Genomic DNA, 14,415 nt, shown 5'->3' with positions numbered 1-14,415 from the left:
TTCAGTGCTCATTGACCCTCAGCAAGGTTCCTCCCCCAACCACCCCAGCACCCAGTATGGCTCTGAGCAAAAAGTGTATGCTCAGTCTCTCCTTAGTAAGTCCTAACCTCCAGAATGAGAGAAAATGGTCCCCTGACTCTGTGCCCAAGAACCCCTCAGAGTCTGTATCCTGGACTCCCCTGAGGCTTTGCTCTTTGGACTTAGCCTGGAGCATTTCCCTTTTGGCTTCTTTGCCCCCAGCAAAGCGATCTCCCGTCTCTGCCAGGCCAGCCCACCAGGATGCCCAGGGTTAGGAGTATGTGGACATGAAGAGCTCTTCATTGGTTCTGCTTCAGGGGCTAGCCATGGAGGAGGCAGCTGCTTGGCTGGGGATAAAGGGAGCGGGAGCCTACCTCGTCTGCCAGCTCAAGCTCCATGGGGATGGGCAAGCTGCCCAGGTCAAGCCCTTGGGCATCTCAGCCATTAGGCCAAATACATTAGGCTGACCCTTTGGCACTTTGCCCTCCTCTCTAGGTACAGTCCTGTCCCAGGTGGGTGCCTGATTTACCTTGCCCTCCAGAACAGCATGTCCCCTCCCCCTCCAAAAGCCTCTCTTACCTTATCTGGTTTCATATTTTTCATAGCACTTAGCACTATATGAAATTTTATTACCAGGCTTGTTTCAATTGTTTCCCTTCCACTATATTTTAGGTTCCTGAAGGGCCAGATTTTTGTCTGCTTCCATTCTTATGATTACCCTCACAGGACAGATAGATAGAAAATATCTCCTATTCAATAGATGAGCAGATGGAGGTTGCCAGGTTAGTGAGTAACAGAATGAGGATTCAGGGCCGGGTCTGTCTCATAGTCAAACAAATTCTGAACCTCTATCATTGGATACAGTTTGAGTAATTTGGCAAGATGGAGTGGGGGAGGAGAGGGGATCGGCCTTGAGCCCTGTGGTCTGTTTCCAACAGCACTAGGCAGCTGTAACAGGGCAGGAGGCATTTATGGAACTCCTAGGAGCCTTCCCCAATACTGCTGCAACACTCTTGCCTTCTTGAAGCTCATGGCTGTTTAGGCAGAGACACATATTCTAGACTCTTCACCGCAAAGCAGATTGTGCTAGAAGCTATAAAGGTCACAAAGTGCTTTCCAGGTGCTTAGGCTGCTGGAACAACATACAAAGGACCAGGTGGCTTAAATGACAGGCATTTATTTATTATTTTTTTAAAGATTTTATTTATTTATTTATTTGACAGACAGAGATCACAAGTAGACGGAGAGTCAGGGAGAGAGAGAGAGGGAAGCAGGCTTCCTGCTGAGCAGAGAGCCCAATGTGGGACTCGATCCCAGAACCCTGAGATCATGACCTGAGCCGAAGGCAGCGGCTTAACCCACTGAGCCACAGGCGCCCCAATGACAGGCATTTATTTATTGCAGTTCTGGAGGCTGCAAAGTTCAAGATAAAGGCTGGCCAGTTTGTAGATGGCTGCCTTCTTGCTGTGTCCTCATATGGCAGAGAGAGAGCATTCCTTTCTCTCTTATGTCTTCTTATAAAGGCACTAACCCCATTCATGAAGGTACCACGCTCATAACCTATTACCTCCCAAAGGCCCCACCTCCAAGTACCATCACACTGGGGATTAGGGGTTCAACATGAATTTGGGGAGGACACCAGCATTCACTCCATAGCAGGTGTTGACTGTAGTACTCAGGAAAGTCGGGACAATGGGGTCTGGGAGAGTGAGTGAGAGGCTGGATGGGCCATCAGGGAAGGCACTTTGGGCAGAGGGCAACAAGAACAAAGGCTAATGAGATGGGGCCTCTTTGAGGAATGCTAAGTGTTCCGAATGGACCAGAGAGTGCTGGGAAAGGGCAGTGGTGGCGTGAAAGGTAGTTCAGAAAGTAGACTGGGGTCAAATCAGGGAAGGCCTAAAAGAGACTGGGAAAGTGGGCTTCCTAGGACTGCATAGTAGATAAGAACAAGGACAGAGCAGCCGATGCTGTGCGTTGTGCTTCATGTTTTACAAAGCGCTTCCCGACCATTCCTCTGCTCTGTCCTCACAACGGGTAGCATGTAGGCAAAAGAGGGGGTTTAGGATCTGAAGCCCCAGGTTGGCTCCACTCACGTCTAGTCTTACTCATCTGACCACAGGGCCCAATTACACGCACATGAAAATGCTGATTTAACTTCCGGTCCTTCAGTCCTTTCTGTGTAAAATAATGGTAATTCCTGTCCTGCCTAATTCTGGGGGTTGTGGTCCAGCTTTGTAAACCAAGACCAAAAGGCAAGAATCTTATGAACAAGGCCGGGAAGTTCATGTTTCTTAGCTGGGAGGCTGAGAGCCTCAGGGACGGGACTTTGGCTACTTTTAACAGCTTCACTTAACTTACTCGGGACGGTAAGAAGCAGGAACAGAAACCTCACAAGCTCGGAGCGAACGAGAGAAGAAACGCGGCGCCGGCTCAGTGACGTCACTCAAGCCGACCGCTTAATGGACCAAAACCTTTCGTGCTCCGCCTCCGCCGCCGCAAGATCACCAATCAAAGGGCGAGTCGCTCCGTGACGCTATCTCTTTGCGACGCGGCGGGTAGGCGGTGGCGTTTGCTGGTGACCGAGTCCCGGCGCTGAAGCTATGGGCAGCAGGGAGGTGCTGGGTCAGGCGGCCCGCCTGGCCTCCTCCGGTCTGCTCCTGCAGGTACTCTCTGCCCGGCTGGCCCAAGCTCGACCCGCAGCCGGGATGCTCGGGGAGGCGGCCCTGGGGCCCTTGTGAGCACGCCCCGGGCTACACCCAGTCCCGGTGTGGACCCCACTTACAGAGGGGTTGGACAAGAGGCAGTGGCGGCGGCGAAGGGGCGCCTGGGCCTGGAGCGCGGAGCGCTGGCTGGGAGACTGCAAACAAGTCACTTTCGTTCTGAGCATTGTATCTCCCAAATGGTAGTAGGAGACGGGTCGGGTGGCAGGTGGTCTAGAATATGCTTTTAAGGGAAGGGGTTCACTTTCTCCATGCCCCATCGCTGACCCTCGGACCCCTTTTCAGACGATCTGACTCCCACCGAGTTGAGAGAGACAGTATGGCATAACTAAGAAAAAGAAACCTGGTGTAGGAATCCTGGTTCTGCCTTGTGCTAGTTGCATGACCCAGGACAAACGACTTCTGCTAAGACTCAGCTCCTCATGGGAAAACTGGGGTCATACTAGTACCTAGCTCATAAATTTGCTATGAGGCTTGACTGGAGTCATAAAGATAATTGTACTTAATGCTGAACCCGACTCTTAGTATGCACTTAGTAAATATTGGCTGCATTTTCCCTCTGGCTATGTGACCTTGGATAAGTCACGTCCCCTTTTTGGCCCTAATTTTCATCATCTCTCAGATAAGGTACATGCCAGTTGGTCCAAATGGTCTCTAAAGATTCTTTTAACCTAGGAGCTGGTCATTCTAAGTCAAGGGGCTCAGTTTTTCCTGTGTTGCACTCTTGAGCCGTTTAGCCCTTACTCAGAAGAATCCTGAATCTGCCCTCCCCTTTATTTTAGAGACAGCATTTCACTTGGGTAATAGAGAGAACCAGGCACACTTGAGCTCAAGTGTAATCCTCCTTACTTGGCAGATCCCTGACCTTGTGAAAAATTGCTTTACTTTGAGCATCAGTGTTCTTCATCTTAAATGAGAGCAGTAATGCAGCCTCATAGGGCCATTAGCAAGATTAGATGGCATGACTGTTAAGTGCCTGGCTCATTATGAGTACTTAGTAAATGTTGGGTATTTTTATTATGGTAATAAGGATTTTTAAAATGGTCCTTATAGGAATGAAATGAAATAATCACATAAAGCATGTAGAAGAGTTCCTTGCACAAGATAAATGCTTAATAAACATTCACCTAACCCTAAAGTAGGTGAATACTGAATTTACCAAGTCTTTTTTCTTCTATTCCACAACATAAATAATGGAGTTCGGTGTTTGAGCCATAATGCTGATTGTTCAATCTTTGATGATACCTTACCACCCAGATTGGCTTCATAAACAAACAAACAGACCACATCTTAGCAGAAAATACAATGGACTAGAGTCAGGTGCCTACCTGTAAAGTGAAGCTGGTTCATGTGATTGTTGTGTGACATTGAGCAAATCACTTTGCTCTGAGTCTTAACTTGCTTCCTGTGCATTTACCCAGTTGCTTTGAAGGGGCAAATGGGTACCAAATGTAAGAGCTATTTTTAAGTTGTAAAGCCCTTGAGGGAGGTGGGTGGGGGACAGGCTAGATGGGTGATAGGTATTAAAGAGGGCACTTGTGATGAGCACTGGGTGTCGTGTGAACAGGATAAATCACTGAATTCTACTCCAGAAACCAGTATTGCACTGTATATTAACTAAAATTAAAATATACATATATGATGCATGTAATAAATTCCTTTTAATGTGAAAAAATAAACTGTGAAGTCCTTTACGAAGTTAAATGAAGATTGTGTTGCTAATAAGGGCCACTATGTGGAGCAGATACTGTGTGGCATGAACAACTTCAGAGCTTCATTAACTTAACTCTTCAACTAGGAGATAGGGATATAGCCCGAGACATTTTCTTAGACAATGATAACTTTGACTCTTGTTAGCATAAATAGATGTACGTCATTTTAAGAATACAGCCATAATCTAGGCTTCCTGAGTGTTTTTTAATCTGTGTATGTTTAATCTCATATGCGTCCTCACATTACGATGCAAATACTTGAGGTAGGTTTGCAATTACATTGTATTCTGCAAGAATTTGAGAGCTTATTCTCTCTCTTAATTCTGAGCTGATCATAGTGAAAGTATGAAGGTCTTTCATTTGTATGTGTTTTTCAAAATGTTTTCACCTTCACAATCTTGTCTGATCCTGTTCTCAACCCTATGAGATAGGTAGAGGAGTTAGGAGATGATGGGTTTAACAGCTAAGTGGTGATTTTTCCATTGACGGCCCCATGAATTGGCTTCAAACGTCTAAAATTGAGTAAAGAATTTGATATATCTATATCTATATCTATATCTATATCTGCATGTTTCCTAGGAGAGCTACAGAACTTTCATCAGGCGTTTCCCTAAAGGCCACCTTTGACTCCATAAAGGTTAAGACTGTGGTAGCTTGGCTTTGGAAACTTTGTTGCTCTATGACACTTTAGTGTTACAGACACTAACAGTGGTAAACTGTACTCTCCGTTTTTGGTCATATCTTTCCCCAGAGATTTTCAAACCATCATGGCCTATTGGCATACTTTGATTGAAATCTTTCAAGGTTTAGCTGTTCAGGAGCGCTTAGGTGGCTCAGTCAGGAGAGCATTCCAACTCTTGATTTCGGCTCAGGTCATGATCTCACATTCGTGAGATCGAGCCCCATGTCAGGCTTCACACTGGGTGTGGAGTCTGCTGAGGATTTTAAGATTCTCTCTGTCCCTCTCCCTCTGCTCCCTCCTCTTCCCTCCACCTCCCCAAAAGGGCACTTGCTCTCTCTCAAAAAAACAACCAGGGATGCCTGGGCGGCTCAGTCCATTAAGCATCTGCATTCAGCTTGGGTCGTGATCCAGGATTCTGGCATCAAGTCCAGCATCAGGCTCCCTGCTCAGTGGGGAGCCTGCTTCTCCTCCTTCTGCTGCTGCCCCTGCTTGTGTGCTCACTCACTTTCTCTCTCTCTCTCTGTCAAATAAAATAAACAAAATCTTTGTTAAAGAACCCAAATAACCAAAACCAAAAAACAACCAAACAAATTGCAGCTGTTCACACGTAACTCAGAGTGATTTGTCATTTGCTGGGGAGCACACTTGAGTTCTACCTGCTGTGCTGCCTGGATGCAGAGGGGGCGCTGAGGTTTGCAGCTGGTCAATATCCCCATTTAGCATCCCACCTGGCACCCTGTTCTCTTGTCTCCTGCAATAATTCTTTGCTCGGGTAGTTTTCTTGAATTGACAGGTTTGAAATTTTGGTATATATCCTCTTCAATGGCGATAGCTGGACTCTTTCTCCCTTTCCCCATTTTATATTATCTTATTATTTACAGTTATCATTTAAAAGTTACCTCATTGTGTGTTGGTGGTACTCAAAAATTTTTTTAAAGGATTTTATTTTTGGGGTGCCTGAATGGCTCAGTGGGTTAAGCCTCTGCCTTCGGCTCAGGTTATGATCTCAGGGTCCTGGGATCGAGCCCCACATCAGGCTCTCTGCTCGGCAGGGAGCCTGCTTCCTCCTCTCTCTCTGCCTGCCTCTCTGCCTACTTGTGATCTCCGTCTGTCAAATAAATAAATAAGTAAATCCTTAAAAAAATAAATAAAGGATTTTATTTTTAAGTAATCCCTATACCTAGCTTGGGGCTCAAACTCATAACCCCAAGATCAAGAGTCACATGCTCTACTAAGTCAGCCAGGCACCCCTGTACTCAAATTAAAAAAAAAAAAAAAAAAGATATTTCAACTCCTCTCAGGAAAGTAGCAAATATTTTTTCTTTTCTAATTGAGAATACAAGTTAAAAGAGACTAAAAGTCATTATCAGAATCCCCAGATATTACTAGGCAGAGAAGAAAGAGAAATTAGGCCCTGTGATTCCTAGAGATTCTGCCGTACCCTGCAGGCTCCCACTTGCTAAGTGTGTGCTATTTCTAAACAGGCTTGGGGGGCAGGCAATGTGAAGCACTAACTAGAATTCTCTGTCTCCTGGAGCACCTAACTTTGAGCCCAAAGAAATTCACTGAATATGTCAGGGCCTCCCTCTTATCAATAAATTAGGGAGCCTTCCATGTGCCTTTGTGGGTTCTTGACCATTGCACAGGTGTGCTGAGGGACCCCAAGGAATGACATTTCAGCAGAAATGCAGACAGGTGGCGCATTTCTGAGAGGGTCTCTGGCGAAGCTGCTGTCAGTACGTTATTAGGGAGAACAGCCACATTGTTTTCATTTCACAAGTAAATGTTCCCAACATAATTCAGTGTATTTTCCCTCTTTTTCCGTAGGTGTTGTTTCGAGTGATCACCTTTGTCTTGAATGCGTTTGTTCTTCGCTTCCTGTCAAAGGAAATCGTTGGCATAGTGAATGTAAGGTAAGAAGAGATGAGCCCTGGCACTGCCCACAGCCCACACCCCGAGTCAGGGCACCTTTGTGTCACCCTCGGATTTTAGAAGCACGGCCCTTTCCCAGAAGCGGAGTGTTCTAGCAGCGGGCTGAGGGAGAGCGTGCTGGGGTGGGGGAATGAGCAGGCGATGTTGCTTCTAATGGCCCCATGGAGTGTTTTCCATTAGCAGCCTCCAAATGCACATTTCTCTGTCAGCTGTTCCGGTTTGGCTGCTCTGGGAACCCAGGAGAGGAGTGGGAGTAATTCCTTGCAAACCCTGTCTCAGGTATAATCCTGTGTTCTTGTCCTGCTGACAGTGAGGGAAGCAGGAATTCTGCAGTGCTTGAGGATGTGCTTCATAACTGCAGGCCTGGAGCAGGCTGCCTTCCCTTCTCAGTGACTTCTATAATTGGAGAATGGAAGCTAGGGTGAGAGCTTGAGTCCCTGTCACGAGTCCCTCAGTGGCGGCTCTTAGAGAGCTGCTTTGCTTTGTCTTTAAGACTCCATTTTTTTTTTTTTTTTTTTATTCCTCTCCTTTCCGTTCAAGGGCGCCCACACATATTCTGAATTCACAAATGACACGAAAGTATATGGAATAATGTGAGTGCTCAGAATAGCTCAGCCTCTCAGGTGTAGCATCGTGTCCTGATAAATAAGACAGTATGTTCCAGACAGGATTTCACACAGAATACCCACCAAACAAGCTCTGGGCTCTGTTCTCCGATCTTGCAGAAGGTTCTCAAACTTTGATGGGCAAAGGGATCATGTGGTTTACAGTAGGTGGGACTGAGGAGGGGCCCAGGAATCAGTATTTTGACAAGCTCCTCAGATAATTTTTTAAAAAAATATTTTATTTATTTGACAGAGAGAGAGATCACAAGTAGGCAGAGAGTCAGGCAGAGAGAGAGGGGGAGCAGCTCCCTGCCGAGCAGAGATCCCAACGTGGGGCTCGATCCCAGGACCCTGAGATCATGACCCGAGCCGAAGGCAGAGGCTTAACCCACTGAGCCATCCAGATGCCCCTCCTCGGATAATTTTAAAGTAAGGACCATACTTTAAGAAATACTGTGAAAAGCAGGAAGAGGGGCGCTTGGCTGGCTCAGTGGGTGGAGCATGTGACCCTTGATCTTGAGGTTTTAAGTTTGAGCACTATGTTGGATGTAGAGATTACTTAAAAATAAAATCTTTTTTAAAAAATGTAAAAAATGTGGGCACCTGGGTGGCTCAGTCAGTTAAGGGTCTGCCTGTAGCTCAGGTCATGATCCTGGGATCCTGGCATGGAGCCTTGCCTGGGGCTCCCTGCTCAGTGGAAAGTCTGCTTCTCCCTCTGCCCCTCCCCCCACTCATCTCTCTTCCTCTCAAATAAATAAATAAAATCTTTCAAAAATCTTTTTTAAAAAAGCAGGAAGGAAGGGGACCAAATCTCCTCTTAGGTGCTCAGATTTGAAAACAGTTTGGGCCTCTCGCCATCTGGTCTCCTCCAGATTGGCAAGTCTCTGCTTTGACAGCCATGGTCTAGCCCGCCCCCTACTTACCATATGGTCCAGTCTCCTCATTGGCAGTGGTGGACGGAAGCCTTGGGTGGCCACATGATCCTTGGACAACCTCAGAGAGACCTTAGCCGTGGGCTGTCCCCACTCTAGCTTCATCAGCCACAGCCTGTTGATGAGGGAAAACCTCAGCTACCACTCACCCAGGTGCAGGAAGGTCCACCTAGGTACTGCCCACCCAGCAAGTATGCAGACAAGCCTTGCTGACCTGGGTTGCGGTGACGTGTGTAACAAGTCTGTTGGCTGTCCTGAGAAAGCTTTTGGCCAGAGCTTCCGCTCAGTAGAGCCTCTGCTTCTCTTATAAGAACTGATAGGTCACCGGTCTCAGTGTGACCAAGAGATCCGATTGCTGTGTGCAGTCATACCTTGTCCTTTTCTCCTTAGTGTCAGAGCCACACCTCTGCTATTTGCTCTGAAGCGGTAGGTTTTGGGGGCCACTGCGGCAGTGTCTATTCTGGCATAATGCTCTGTAGGCACACTCTCAGGTGTCCCTTGTTCCATTCCTAACTCTGCTGTTCAAGTGGATCAGGTTAGTATGGGGCCCTGCAGGAACTCACTGCTCTTCACATCACCACCAGTGACTTATACCCAAGACTTTTCCTTCCTCTCGCTGGCAAAATCTCAGAAATTCTCTCTGTGAAAAAAAACAGAGTCATTATTGATTTCTGCTTTTCCTTTACAGGCTAACACTGCTTTACTCGACCACCATCTTCCTGGCCAGAGAGGCCTTCCGTAGAGCATGTCTGAGCGGGGGCCCCCAGCGAGACTGGAGCCAAACCTTTAACCTCTTGTGGCTAACGTGAGTTGTGGTTTGGCGGGAGACAGTGCGAAAGCAAGTGTCTTAAAGGTTAAACAGCAACATCTGCCCAAAGCTGAATTGTCTCCAGCTTTGGTTTAATGGGGTGTTTCTGGGGCCTGGGCATGGGGCAAGAAGGAGAGAGTGTCCAATTGGAAAGAGTTTGTTGGCTGTTTTCTCTGTGGGTAGCCAAGAGCTCTGGGTGGGGGTTTCGGGGCCAGGTTTCTAGCCCTGTTTCTACCCTCTTGGGAGGTTGTTTTCTGCCATTCCTGATGCCCATTCTGGGCCCCACTGGGACTGTGCTATCTTCTTCATTCGTAATCTTTGCCCCTGTAGTCTTTTCCAAGCTTTTAACAACCACTTAGTATTTTTTGAAAGCCTTTTAGGGCTTTCATTATATCTTTCTTCAGTTTTGTTAGGTTGATTTCAGTTCTGAGCCTTTTAGAATAATCCTGAAGGTCAAATACATCAGCTAAAACTTGTAATGGCTTTTCTGCAGTTAGATCCCTGCAGAGAGGGCTGGTGCTGGCTTACATGACTCCTTCTTGCCCCATGGAAATGACTGTCGTGAGGCTGGTAGGGGTTCATTTTATTCAAGGCCTGACAGTTAACTACTTAGTCATATTGAAGTGCTCTGTGGTGTACGTGCGAAGGGACGCTGCGCACTGGACCGTTGCTTATTTGGGTGCAAGAACCAATGGGATACTGTCTTTTAGTCATTCGCGGTGCCAACAACAGGCACGTACTTTCCGGGAATTTTGCTTATCTCCTCAGCGTAATACACTTGATAGGAGTGTAGGTTTTGGCGTTAGATGGGGATCAGGTTCTGCTTCTGCCCTTGACTAACTGTCCATGACCTTGGCCACATTACCCAGTGCTCGTCATCAGCCTTAGTTCCCTCATCACTTAAATGGGGATAATGATAGGATCATTGGGAGGTGTTGGAAACGTAAAGGGAGTGAATCGAGTACCTGGCATATAGGAAGTGCCTTGATAAGTGGTAGCTATTTTTATGATTATATTTCCTTTCTGTTCAGTGTGACTATTTTAATATATATTTATTTTTATACTTAGCATATTAAAAAAAAAATTTTTTCCCTTTTCTAGCGTCCCCCTGGGTGTGTTTTGGTCCTTGTTCCTGGGCTGGGTGTGGTTACGGTTGCTTGAAGTGCCGGATCCTAATGTCATCTCCCACTATGGAACTGGAGTGGTGGTGTTTGGCCTTTCGGCCGTGGTAGAGCTTCTGGGAGAGCCCTTCTGGGTCTTGGCACAAGCACAGATGTTTGTCAAACTCAAGGTCAGTGTGCCTTCTGCTTTGATGGGAAGTGTGAAAAATAAGAGAAAGAGCGGTTTCTTAAAAATGTTTTCTAGGAGAGGATGGTTTTTTTCAGATTTGCATCTAAAAATGAATTTGGAAAAAGATAACATGATCGGTTTAGTTTATTCCCTTGAAATTTGGCAGATGGGCTGGGCTTAAGTTTACCTCTGCTATATACTAATAATGCAAAATAGATTTACTAATAGGGAAGTTACTAGTTTAGATAAGACTTTAAGAGGACTGTAAAGGTTTTTCAGATTTTTCTAGTGATTCTGTTCGTAATTGCATACTAACAATAACTTATCATCTTGCAAAATAGGTAACTTGATATGTACAAGAGAATACATAGCATATGTGTGAAGCTTAAAGCATGGTAGTATACTGAAGGTCCATGGACAAACCGCCCAGCCCACTGGAGCATTATGGGTGCTGTGTCTAACCCTGTGCCCCATCCTCACTGCCACGGTGGCCACTGTCCCAGGTTCCTATTTGTCATTCCTGTGCGTCTTTAGCTTTTATTAATGTGAGATGCCCCTTTACCCTGTTCCTGCAGGTGATTGCTGAGAGCCTGTCCGTCATCCTCAAGAGTGTCCTGACAGCTTTTCTCGTGCTGTGGTTGCCTCACTGGGGGCTGTACATTTTCTCTTTGGCCCAGGTAAGAGTTATAGCTTTTCACTTTTGTATAATCTATGTTTCTCCATTTTATTTTTTTTCTTCTTGTTCCCATTACTGTGTGATTTCCATCTGGAGTATTCATGCATGTGAGGCAGGCTGGGAGCTCTAAAAAGACAGCCTTGACAGTGCTTTTCCTTTGGCTGTCCCTCCTGCTCCTGGCGTCCCCAGGGGCCTGGTGAGGTCCCTGCATTAGACTTTGCTGTCAAACATAGCGACTCCTTTAGATGTTCTGTGGGCAAGCCCGTTCCAAGTTCACCTTTGATTGTCTTATGGAGGAGGGGAGAAAGCAGCGAGGGGGTGGGGTGGGAGTCAAATTGCATGTGTGTGATTTTTCCCTGGATTTCAATCAGATGTTTTCAGAATAGGAGGAAATTCTGCCAAGCCTGTTCGGAGCTTGGACTGTGATCTTACACAATTCAGAGCACAGGAGCCAAGTCCTGGCAGGCACACTCTCACTTCCGGCAGGCCTGGCCTCATTGCCGTCCCATGTTCTAGTTCTAGTTCATATTCCTAGCTCTAATGAAAGTACAACTGGAGTACGGTGTTCATTTTAAAAAATGAAACCTACGATCACATAGTTACTGGAACAGCTTATAGTACAAAGCAGTTTGTAATTTTTCTTAATGTATAGGAAGATAAGTTAAAATTTTTAGTAGCAACTTATGTGAAAGTCTTTCCCGTATCTTAGCAAAAACTACAAATATTGTTGTGAAACACAGAAAAAGTAGATTTCAAATCAGTGGTATAAGAATGAGAATTGCCTCCTAAAAGCAGTTTGCAAATAGTTGAAATAGTTGCATATCTTAGAGGAGTTATTTGTGATAATTTTTGCCATGTTTTATTCGATCTGGGACTACAGTTCTCCACATTCATCATGTTTTTTATATACTCTCCCTAATAGGACAGGAGGCCATGAAGATGCCCAATTATTGGTTGACTCCTCTTGGGAAAGACACTTGTGTTAGGACTTTCTGATGCTCCCACCCAGGATACATCCTAGGTCAGCAAGGCCCATTCCAAGTTTACTTGCTTTCTTATTATAAGACTTGGGAGAGCTCTTCTCTGGCATTTTCTCTGTCAGTGTCTGTGTGAGAGGTCTAAGAGCCAACAGCACCTCCTATCAGCAGGCGATCCCCACCACGGCTCTGGGATTCCCCTTTGTTCAACCCACTTCCAGGTTCTTCCGTAAACAGTCCCTTACCCCATGGCATCGTATGTCGAATAAAGGGGTCACTCTAGAATATATAAAGAATTCTTACAACTCACCAACAAAAAGGCACATTACCCAAAAAGTAGGTAAAGGACCTCAATAAACATCTCTCCAAAGAAGATACCCAAATAGCCAATAACCACATGAAAAGATGTTCCATATCATTAGTCATTAGCAAACGTAAATCAAAACCACAATGAGATACTACTTTGCACCCATTAGGGTGGCTGTTACCAAAAAATAAGAAGATAACAAGTGTCGATGTGGATATGCAGAAATTGGAGCCCTCATATCGCTGGCGGGGATGTAACATGGTGCAGCCATTGTGGAAAACAGTTTGTCAGTTCCTCAAAAAGTTAAATGTAGAACTGACGTATTATGCCCAGCAATTCTGCCCCTAGGTATATTCCCAAAAGATTGAAAACGTGTTCAAACAACTCATACACAGATACTCACAGCAACGCTATTCACCACAGCCAAAAGGTGGAAACAGGCCCGATGTCCATCATCTGATGAATGGATGAACAAAACGTGGCATACGTGCACAGCGGATTAGTCCTCAGCCATAAAAATGATAACGTGCCACGGCACCATGAACTCGGAAACCATTATACTAAGTGGATGACGCCAGGCTCCAGGCCACCGATTGCACGCTTCCATTAATATGCAGTGTCCAGATAGGCGAGTCTATAGAGACAAAGCAGATTTTCATTGCCGGGGTGTGGAGGACGGGAGCGTGATGGCTTAATGGGCACAGAATTTCCTTTTGGAGTGATGGAAATGTTCTGGAATAAAGTGGTGGTTGTACAACACTGTGAATGTACTAAAAGCCACTGAATTGCATGTTTTAAAATGGTTATAACACTCGGTGTTATCCTATGTAAATTTTTCCTCAGTCAAAATAGCGGAAGGATCACGTAGTTAGGATGTCCTACCTGAAGACTGCCCATGGACTGTCGCTCTTTCCCCAGGTGCTGGTCTGCGGGAAGGTGCAGGGAGGTGGAGGAGGGAATCCTCTTGTCATAGGGGCTGTTGCATCTGGTGGCATGGCTCACAACAGAGCTATGTCTTCTTACAAGGCATGAAAGGACGGTGGACTCTGCCTTGGCTACAGGAGCAGGCTTAGCATTTCCAGATTGAAAGCAGGACCTAGAGGGCCCGTTCCCTTCCGAGCTAGTGTGCATTGCCTTCACAGCAAGGAGAGAAGGCAGAAGGGAGCCTGTGAAAGGGGCTGTTTGGATACTCCTCCCAAACTGCAAACAAAACCCCAGGCTGCGGCTCCTGGCCCCAAGCCACCCTTTTGTCCTGGCTCTGTGGAGGGAAGGGTGGGCCCTCTTATCACCCCCAAACCCCGACTCCCTCCTCCGTCCTGGAGTGGCTCTTGCCCTGCCCATGCACCCGGCTGAGAGGAGGGAGCTAAGAGCTCAGTTCTGCTTTGTAGTCCCCGTCACAGCTTCTGGGTTTCTGGGAAAGCCCCCGTCATCTAGGACAGGGGTCTCTGCATGTAAGCACAGGACATGTGGGTCCTCACAGGGTGCTGTCGAGGCAGGAGGGTCGTTCCTTTGAGAACATGTCTGTCATTGCTGTGGTGGTGGCCCTAGGGGATGTCTGTCAGGGAAATGATGTTCTGCCTGCCCAGAGCTGTTCTCCCAGTCAGCTGCCGTGTTTGGAGCTCTTTCCCCAGAGATGCCGCAGTGGAGCTGGCTCTTCCCCGGAGCGGGAGGCACTGCTGACTGGAAGGTGCAGTTAATGAAGACAGTTCTCTTTGTTATTTGGCCTTTGAGGTCAGATTTCCAGGCAAATCTTAAT

General features: G+C 46.5%; 1 protein-coding gene and 1 long non-coding RNA gene across 4 annotated transcripts in view; one reads left to right on the top strand and one right to left on the bottom strand.

Moving 5' to 3' along the window:
- The first annotated feature begins 2,568 nt into the window (after positions 1–2,568).
- The window catches only part of RFT1 (RFT1 homolog), a 36,330-nt gene continuing 24,483 nt past the window's right edge, over positions 2,569–14,415 (top strand). For all 3 annotated transcript variants that reach the window (XM_032868303.1, XM_032868302.1, XM_032868299.1), the window contains exons 1-5: positions 2,569–2,681; positions 6,960–7,045; positions 9,290–9,406; positions 10,511–10,700; positions 11,275–11,376. In XM_032868303.1, coding sequence (XP_032724194.1) covers positions 2,619–2,681; positions 6,960–7,045; positions 9,290–9,406; positions 10,511–10,700; positions 11,275–11,376 — 558 coding nt within the window. In that variant the 5' untranslated portion in view covers positions 2,569–2,618. The remainder of the gene's footprint in view (positions 2,682–6,959; positions 7,046–9,289; positions 9,407–10,510; positions 10,701–11,274; positions 11,377–14,415) is intronic.
- LOC116873972 lies at positions 6,935–9,018 on the bottom strand. The gene is made up of 3 exons (XR_004383915.1): positions 8,816–9,018; positions 8,593–8,716; positions 6,935–7,010 (listed from the first exon to the last, which is right to left on the bottom strand). It is a non-coding gene; the product is annotated as an uncharacterized LOC116873972 (long non-coding RNA).

The sequence above is a fragment of the Lontra canadensis genome, unplaced genomic scaffold, assembly GCF_010015895.1.
Source record: "Lontra canadensis isolate GAN:19392208 unplaced genomic scaffold, GSC_riverotter_1.0 scaffold35, whole genome shotgun sequence".
Classification (NCBI taxonomy): domain Eukaryota; kingdom Metazoa; phylum Chordata; class Mammalia; order Carnivora; family Mustelidae; genus Lontra; species Lontra canadensis.
This window is presented reverse-complemented; position numbering and strand designations above follow the sequence as displayed.